The sequence below is a fragment of the Nanorana parkeri genome, unplaced genomic scaffold (genome assembly GCF_000935625.1).
Source record: "Nanorana parkeri isolate BGI_ZX_2015 unplaced genomic scaffold, ASM93562v1 scaffold970, whole genome shotgun sequence".
Taxonomy (NCBI): domain Eukaryota; kingdom Metazoa; phylum Chordata; class Amphibia; order Anura; family Dicroglossidae; genus Nanorana; species Nanorana parkeri.
Genome location: NW_017307238.1, coordinates 427,809 through 437,334, shown reverse-complemented (window position 1 = coordinate 437,334; position 9,526 = coordinate 427,809). Strand labels below are relative to the sequence as shown.

Below are 9,526 nucleotides of genomic sequence, written 5' to 3'. Positions count from 1 at the left end.
ATTGGCTACTGCAATTTGAAATATCCAATAGCAGGCTGGCTATTGCTCCCAGCAATGAAGTGAAATAAATAAAAATGTAAAAAAAAGTGAAATAAATGTAAAAATTAAAAAATAAAGTTAAATAAGTAAAAAGTAAAAATGTAAAAAAATAAAAGAAATAAAGTTTAATATAAAAAAAACAAAAAAAGTTTAAAAAAATAAAAAGTGAAATAAACTAAAATTAAAAATCCCCCATAAAATTAAAGGCCCCAGCTCCTGCGAACACACGCATTTAAAAAAAAATTGCAGACTGTATGGAGCCACGCACAGCCGCACAACTTAAAAAAAAAAGAAGCAGCCTCTGGGGAGAAGAACCCTGCGATAAAGGTAAGGGGGGTTGCAATTTGGCCATTTTACACCCTAGCAATGTGGTCCAGGCTAGTGCTAGCGCAAGGATGTATAGGCATAGGCAGCCAACTAAGGGGGAAGGGGGCGCAAAGATCCAGCTTCGCCTGTGTAGACAAAAATCCTTGCACCGGCCCTGAGTGGCGAATCCATGGGTGGACTGACTCGGCTAAATGAAGCCCCCCGGCCACAGGTGCAGTGGCTCCCTCTGCCACCTGCACCGCTACAGATGCAGCTCTGTAACCGGGCAGCTGCTCGCTCCTCGAGGGGGTCCTCAAGAGGCCTCAAGAGGCCCCAGCGGGGTGCCCTCTAACATGCCTGACAGCCAGCGGCGGTCTACAGTGGGCAAAAGTGCCTATGTACCAGACATAGAGCTGAGTAAGGCCAGAACCATGTAGGGAGCCCTGTGGGAGGAGAGCACCATCCCCCAGCCAGTCACCCCTTTCATGGACTTACTAGGAGTCCTCACATGACCCGACCATTCACACTACCGTTACATGGATGGCAAAAGTTGCAGGCAGGGGCGGGGAGAAGGCGGGGGACGAGTCAGAGCGGGAGGAGGGCCAATTAGCTGCACCATGGGCCTCTGGGTTGTACTTGCCCCCTGGGCTAAAAGTTGCCAGTCAGCCTGTGCTGTATTCCGCACCTACTGGGTGCTGAGAGCTGATTTAGCTGCGGATGGCGTCGGCGGTTGCGGTATTTAGGATTGTGGGCGGCGTTGGACTACATGTCGGAACCGCAGGGCGCAGATGCCATCCGCAATTAATCAGCTCTTGGCGCCCATCGGTTGCGACATGCAATGAAAATTATTAGTGCCCCCCCAGATTTGACTGTGGTATCTTATGTGCCCCTCCTATATATTGTTCCTAGAGTCGCCACTGTCCATATATGAAGAAACAGGTCACCAGCACTCAAATGATTTAAATAGATATGTCCTTTTTAATGGACAATTATGTCACAATAATCAACAAAGCCGACGTTTCGGGGCCGCGCAGGGTCCCTTCTTTCTGCCTTGAAGAAGGGACCCTGCGCGGCCCTGAAACGTCGGCTTTGTTGATTATTGTGACATAATTGTCCATTAAAAAGGACATATCTATTTAAATCATTTGAGTGCTGGTGACCTGTTTCTTCATTTTGTACTTTGCACGGTGCCATCCGTGGTAGTTACTACAAGCACCATCGTTTTTACTGGCCGGGATTGCTGTAAGGTGTGCGGAGAGCACCTTCGTCAACTGAAAACTGTCCATATATGATCTATATATACTTTGTATGTACCAATAAAAATGTAAAGAGGAAGGAAAGTTGTTACATAACAGGAACCACTAGTTCCTTTTTAAAGCAGTACTCGAGCCAAAGCCATATACAGATTTCTATAGGCTGCATGAAAATTAGGTCAATTGTTCTGGGTAACTAGGTAGCCATGGTGCTCAGTAACCCATCTTTTTCATTTGGATAGAGTAACATAGGTTGGAACACCCATTTTTTGTAATATGTATGTCCTGTTAGGTCCCATTTACACCCAAGCATGAGCGTAGCCAGGCAATTTACAGGGTTTTTGTGAAGTTTTTTGCATCTTTCACCTGTGATTTGAAGTATAGAAAAATAATTTTAAATTTTTTCCCCCAGAGACTTTTAAAACATAGTGCCTAAAAAACACTTGTAAACACACTTTTCAAGCATTTTTCACACGCTCTCATTAAAGTCTATTGGGCAAAAAAAGGCACAATTCTGACCCAAATGAAGCTCATCTACTTTTTTGAGACTGACGTGGTAGGAGACATGTGACACAAAAAAACTACTATGGTGGTTTTTACTCTGGAGTATATCTGATATGGAGAACAAATTACTGGAGGATCCTGCCCCAAGAGAACCACTGGAGGATCCTGCACCCAAAATTGGAGCCGTGCTGGCAGAGAACTGTATTTTCTGTTTAAATGACACAAAGGTGTGAATGGACCCATTGAGAATATAGGAATCTTCATCTTGAGCATTGTCATGCTTCTGAAATCGTGTGACAAAACTCTCAGGTGTGGAATAATTCAAGAGGGGATTGGACAATTTCCTCAGAACAACGAAAAAAACAATACCGGCGCCTCTGATTGCAAGATGGGCTGGTTGTAAAGTTGGCTTAAACACTCAAAAGGCAGCTCTCACTGGTCAAAAAGACCATCGATCTAGGAAACAAGGGAAATAACAGAGCGCCTCCAAATTGTAAAAGTGTAATTTATCTGTACAACGCGCAAATAAAAATGTACTTACAGGAAAGTCGGTGGCTAAAAGCATACAAATGGTGATAAAGTATACAATCTCTAGCAGCGGAAGTCTGAAGAAGTACAGCACATCAGCGTCCTCTGCCCCCTTGAGTTCTAAAGATCTATGCGTTTCAGGGGCACGCCCCCTTCATCAGAACCTTCTTCATCAGAGGAGGTTCTGATGAAGGGGGCGTGCCTTCATCAGAGGAGGTTCTGATGAAGGGGGCGTGCCCCTGAAACGCATAGACCTTTAGAACTCAAGGGGGCAGAGGATGTTGATGTGCTGTACTGCTTCAGACTTCCGCTGCTAGAGATTTTATACTTCATCACCATTTGTATCCTTTTAACCACCGACTTTCCTGTAAGTACATTTTAATTTGCGTGTTGTACAAATAAATTACACTTTTACACTATGGAGGCGCTCTGTCTTGCCCCTTGTTTCCTAGATTTCCTCAGAGACCATAATATACAGGGGTACAAGTTAGGGTTGCCACCTGTACGGGATTCACCCGGACAGTCCGGGTTTTGAAAGCTGTGTCCGGGTTTCATGGCAGCAGAGACCCGGACACATGATGTCATGGAAACAAGGGCAACCAAAATTAAGATAGGGGCTACTGGCCCCCCCACTGAAAATAATCTTTAGATATGAATGGGCGGCGCTATTTAAATATGAATAAGCCGCAACTCATTCTCCCCAAAAAATCTCTATGCGTCGCTAGAGTGTTCGGGTTTCATTGAAAGAAACGGTGGCAACCCTAGTACAAGTACTCTTAAGAATGAGAACACACAGGGACCTACACATACGCACACATCAGTAGGACCATACACATAAACACAATAGGTTGAACTTGATGGACATGTGTCTTTATTCAACCTCAAATACTATGCAACTATGTAACTATGTAACTGAATGGGGCCTTGGGGAGATTTTGACACAACAGGAAGTGAAAGGAATCATCCTAGACAGTTGACACCGGAACAAGTGTCTGTATTGGAAGATTTCCGCTCTGTTCTTGTTCCAGTGACAGCTGCAAAGTTTTATATTTCTAATCACTTTCTTCTCGTCACTGTTATACAGATAGAGAGGGTAAATCTTTCCAGATGGGATACAGACCGCAAAGCAGAAGAAGGTTTGAGTCAGGGCATGTGGAGGAGCAGTTTATTTTTCACTTTTGTTCTGTGCCACAAGCCCAGCACTAAAAAAAACTGTCCAAGTCAAGGTAGGAGTCAGGCTCTGGACACAATTCATTATTTTTCTATGCAAAAACTCTTTATTTAGATCTAAATGGCCTCACTTTGGCAGCTCTCTACATAGCAGGGGGTCACCCAGAGCTAGGGGTCACCTAGCCAGGAACGTCCAAACACATGTATTGAGAGTCCAGATCTGTATTTTATCAAATTCACAGTGGAAAAAGGATAATAAAGGGAAACCAACACGTTTTGTGGCACAGAAAATGCCCCTATATCAAGATTTAATAAAATTGGCAGAATTCAAGTGGACTCAAACGTGCTCTTAAGCAGACTGTAATCACAAGATTTTGGGAAGAACAGCCAGTTTGCAGGATGCCAGTATTAATAACTACGTGATAATGAAGGGATATTTTATGGCTGACTGCGATGGGCCCCTTTGTTATCCTTTTTCCATTTCCAGGAAGAAATAAAATATACTTCTTTATTCTTGATACATGTGTTTGGTGCTCCTTCTGGTTGAACTATACTAAAAAGAAGTGTGTCTGTGTTGGCTTCTTGTTCTGAGGTGCTGAATTTCAGATTATCCTGTCACACCTATCACATCCTCAGCCTGGTCTACTAATGTTGCCATAGCAACAGGCAGCCAAAGAATATAGAGAGGTACTTCCAAGGTACTCTAAATACCTTAATCACTGGATGAACCAAGTATATTGTCTACCCCTTCACTCTTCCTTCACAACATTTTTATTATTACAGTATAGTGTATAGAGGACCACTTTCTTTTTTAGGTCTGGTTCTCTAACCGGCGAGCCAAATGGAGACGAGAAGAAAAATTACGTAACCAGAGGCGCCAGGCGAGCAGCACGTCCAGCCATCTTTCTATCAACAGTTCTTTCTCCAACAGTCTTTACCAGTCCATACCGCAACACAGCAGCTCAGGTAAGTGTGAAAGAGAAGGTAGACAACAGTCACTAATTGTAAGAGCGGAATAGAATCTGTACTGCAAGCACTTAGAACCCTTTCATAATGTGACAGAGGGTTGTCTCAGACCTTATTTAAAGTACCAACCTATCAGATTCTCACCTTTGTTCTGCCGCTGCACAATGATCGCTTGCTGTAACAAGGATTGTACATAGAACAATATCGGACCTCTGAAAAGTACAAGCATGCATATGTGCTCAGTACTTGGCTTGGGCCCCTTTTGCAGCACTTACTGCAATTACTTTTGCACGATATTCTAATTATTCGAGTTTCACCTGTATATTGATAGAAATGGGACACAGGGAATTATGGGGAAGACATAGTCTAAACCCTACTATGAGTTTTGCTCCCGGGAATGCGCGCGCAGCCTGCGTACTGCGCATGCGCCCACGCCGCATGACTTGCGCATGCGCACCTGCACCTCGGGCACCAGGTGTTCCGTGGTCCCTGAGTAGAGGTAACATCCCCTGCTTCCTGACAGAGTTGCTACTCTTGGCTAAAAGTCTGGAAGAGGGCAGTGTCCAAAAGAACATAGGGGTCTCTGTATTTATATGGTTGTTAAACTTGACTAAAAACAGTTTTATGTTTGGTTGGTTCTCATTAACCTTTAAATTCCCTGGTTGCATGCAGTATGTAAATTTAACTCCTTTCAAAAGTCCCTGTTTAAAATTTCAGGGATGAAAGTTTAATGAAGAATCTCCAAATTTGTTTGTCACAGGATCTATGCTAAGCCGAAGTGAAGCAGCTATAACCAACAGCTATGGTTCCTTGCCACCTCTACCAAGCTTTACCATGCCAAATAACCTCCCCATGCAGGTGAGTGTAAGATGTGCTCATTGTAAAGCCCTAATTGTCTAATGGGGCACTCATACAAATACTATCTAGGTATGATGATGAAATTTAGCACCTACAAAGAGGGGACAACTTAAAAAAGCTCAGATATGAAAACTAGGGTGAACAACCAGCTGTAACCTTGAGGGTTATAGTTTCTTATTCACTGCCTGGAGATGGCCAATTAGGATCTTAGCCTAACAATCTACATTTGTCAGCATTTGGCCTCTGTGTCAACCATAAAGTTAAGAAGTTCTAATGATGTGCAGAACAAATGCCAGCAAACATTCAGGCAAAAACTGGAACTTGGCAGCCACTCATGTGCTAGTTTGATCATTAGGGAGTCCAAAAGCCCCAGAAATATGAATGTAGCAAAAGCATCCAGATGTGATAAGTGAAAAGGAGATCTTATATTTGTGATCAACAGTTTTTATTGTATGAAGGGCAGAGCAATAAAACAGTGTTTTATTGTTGCAACCTTCATACAAAGTCTCCTTAAAAAGATGAAAAGATCTCCTTTTCATCTATCATGTCTGAGTGCTTCTGCTACATCCACCTTTTTGGGACTTTGTGCTTCTCTGCTCATCCGAGCAACACCCCTGACAAATATCGAGAGTGACCACCTGCGTGGGGACAGAAATATTCCGCAGAAGCCTATTCACGGTTGCCTGATTTGCCCTATGGGATCTCCTGTAACCTTCTCTGTGTGAGTATGATAAACCCAATACCCTCTAAAGCTTGTTTTTGAAAGATCTCCTGTATTTCAGTACATTACACTCAGACAAATGTCTCCTGGGATTTTGTCCTTTTTTTTCTCCCTCCATCTTTCTCTTTCGAATTACTAGACAATGTCAGTTAGGACATGTAGTTGCAATGTACATCCTCCAGCTTGTAAAACTTTTCCCAACTGTTCTATATTTTGTCTTACTGTGGATACTTATATGCTATTCACACTGTTATTTCATTTTATATGATCCCAGCCAGTGGCAAGCCAGACCTCATCCTATTCTTGTATGATACCACCAAGTCCCTCAGTCCGCAGTTATGATGCCTATACTCCTACTCAGCTTCAGACGCACATGAATAACCAGAGCCTGGGATCCAGCGCTGGGGGTTCTACAGGTAAAGTCCTTTGAAATAACTCCCAGGGATCAGCAGCAACTGACTTAAATTAAATTATTCAAATCTTTACAACTTTTTGTTGTCAGATACCTAATTTGTAACACAATGATTTCCTATCACTAAGAGGTCAATATGTTGTACAGTAGTTAAAATGCTGCACGTATCTTGGAAAATTGTAGGAAACCACTATTTTTGAAGCTGTAAGGGGGTGTGGTTTACTGAGAAATGATAATGGTGTGTTTGAGTAGGGCCAGGAAATGTGCACGTTTGTATGTGGATTTAAAAGACCATGTCACCAACTTAAAGGAGAAGTATTGGGAGTTTGGGTCACAGGAGTAACTTTTTATGTAGCTGCTGGGGAAATATGATAGAGTGTCACTTGGGTGACCGCTCTGAGTCTGCTGGGGCAATTAAAAATGCATCATCCAGAAGCAGTCTCACGGCTTTTGGATGTCTACACAAGGGAGGCCTTCTTAGTAGGGATGCACAGATACCAGCTCAGATACCAGTGCTGATACTTGGCATTTTCAGATGCTACCAGGGTTGCAGCGTTTGCAGCTGCGACTGGGCCCTGGTGCTCCACAACTGTCCTGAATGTCTAGTCTTAAAGCTGGAAAAGTATCTGTACGTGTACTTGTACCGAGTACGGTACTTGGTATCTGTGCATCCCTACTTCTTAGATAAATAACATGAATAAAATAAAGTAAATGCAGATATAGTTTTGTGGGAAGACTTTTGTAAAAATAAATACTCTGGAGGCAGGATTTCTTTGAGGCTGTAGTTATTTTGCAGTTTAAAAAGACGCTTTCACCTCGTCCATTCAGGACAAAGTGACAGTATCTCTGCAAAAAGGTCCACCCAACCCACTGATACTCACCTTGCCAGCGCTTTATCACAGCTCCTTCCTTTGTTGCAGCCTGCACTAAAATCACCATTGACAAGCCCTGGAAGGAGTGATGACATCACCCCCACGGTTTATGTGACAGTGCTCTGCCTATCAATTGACTGCTGGACAGTGTCGCATGCAATGCACTGTCACTGGAATGTCACTGCACTGTCTCATTAGAGGAGGTCAAATGCTCCGGCATAACATGGGCTGACGAGAGAACATCTAGTATGTGTATGACATGCTTTAGTATAAGTGGGTTGGGGTGCTTTACACAGACACTGTTGCTTTGGCCTGATTGGGCAAGGTAACAGCGTCTCTTTAAAGGAAATGTGTCACCCTGAAATTACTAGTTGTGCGGTTGTCATGCTGAGTGACTAACTTGTCATAAGTAGGATGAAAACATATGACTTTACTGTTGAATACTTATTCTGAGTGATTGACTTAAAAAGTAATGTAGAAAAAGACAGACTATTAGGATTTACAGAATAGCATCAGCAATGGTTGCCCCCCCCCCCTCCCTTTTTTTTAACATTTTAAAATTGATGATTACAAATGTAGTGATATGTACTTCATGGGGCTTGAGATACATTTATATGAATGAGTATATTCTTTCTCTAGTGGCTATTTGTATTCCATTGCAACCATAGAGCATCTCTGATCATTTACCCCTGAAATGATATCTCAGCTAGATAAAGTGCATTGTTTTCAGTCAGTCATACCTGACTGATTGGCTTGCAGTGAAAGGAAAAGTGAGGCACAGCCATTTTGCAGCACCACTAGTGCTGACACCTATCCTGAATGGCTAGTAAACATGATACTTACCATAGACATAAAGCTAGTAGCCCCTTTACAAAGACACTGCCCCTTGGCTCTGAATGAACAAGCTGACTGTGCCCCTTTAAGTCACGGATTCATAAGGGATACTGGAAACGATAGGGTTCAGCTAACAGCTGTATGAGATAAGAGCATGAACTTTTGTATGCCTTGGACACGTGACAACATACAGTATATTCAGATATTGCTATTTCTTCCTTCAGGTCTAATCTCTCCAGGAGTTTCTGTTCCTGTACAAGTACCAGGAGGAGACCCAGATCTCAGCCAGTACTGGCCCAGACTCCAGTGAAGAACATGGGACCTTTGTTGATGAGACTGGAGAAAGCCACCGTGCTGTCACGCAAACTGGAAATATCACTGATTTGACCCAATGGATCTTAGTGAATGACAAAGCAGGAGAATCCAGCCATCTCTCAATTCACAAAATTACACTTCATTCCTAAAATTTCCTTCTCAGTTCAATGCCAAGTAAAAAATACTAACAATACATCCTCAGGTCACCAGACCTCAGCAAGGATCTCTCTTGATATAAAAGGAACCAGACTTTCCAAGTTTATTAGTCATTTTTATGAAAGTTACTTCAATTCCTCAGGCATGACAATCAACTGTGCAATGGCTAAAGGAAATTATACTGTTGCTTATCAACAGGTTGAAAAAAGAACTTCACTCAATTTTTTTCCAGCTTTGGATGGAGTGAGAGCGTGGTCCAATTCAAAATCCACGACTTGGTCTTTCCAGACATTACAGCAGCCACTCGACTTTTCCTATGGCACCAATTCAAGTGAATGCTCCATATAGTGCTATTGTAAATCCATCAGAATGAAGGTAACATGGAAATGCTCAAGTATACCTAACTCATTTCCAGGTTACCTGCCTTTAGTGGATTGTCCATAAGAATATTTGGAGAATTCCTCCTGTGTAGTCATCAGATTTTTCTAGAAGAATTGAGAGGACACTTTGATAGGCATAAATAATGGTGCGCTTCATTTGCAGCCTGCTAATAGTCACTTGTGTGCTGCCTGATGGGACATTGTCAAGATAT

At 42.7% G+C, this 9,526-nt stretch overlaps 1 protein-coding gene across 1 annotated transcript in view; it reads left to right on the top strand.

Annotated features, from left to right (window-relative positions):
- LOC108795474 (paired box protein Pax-6-like) overlaps positions 1–8,773 on the top strand; it is a 27,823-nt gene extending 19,050 nt beyond the window's left edge. Inside the window, exons 4-7 of the mRNA XM_018566736.1 lie at positions 4,616–4,760; positions 5,503–5,624; positions 6,620–6,761; positions 8,688–8,773. Coding sequence (XP_018422238.1) covers positions 4,616–4,760; positions 5,503–5,624; positions 6,620–6,761; positions 8,688–8,773 — 495 coding nt within the window. The remainder of the gene's footprint in view (positions 1–4,615; positions 4,761–5,502; positions 5,625–6,619; positions 6,762–8,687) is intronic.
- The last annotated feature ends 753 nt before the right edge of the window (positions 8,774–9,526 follow it).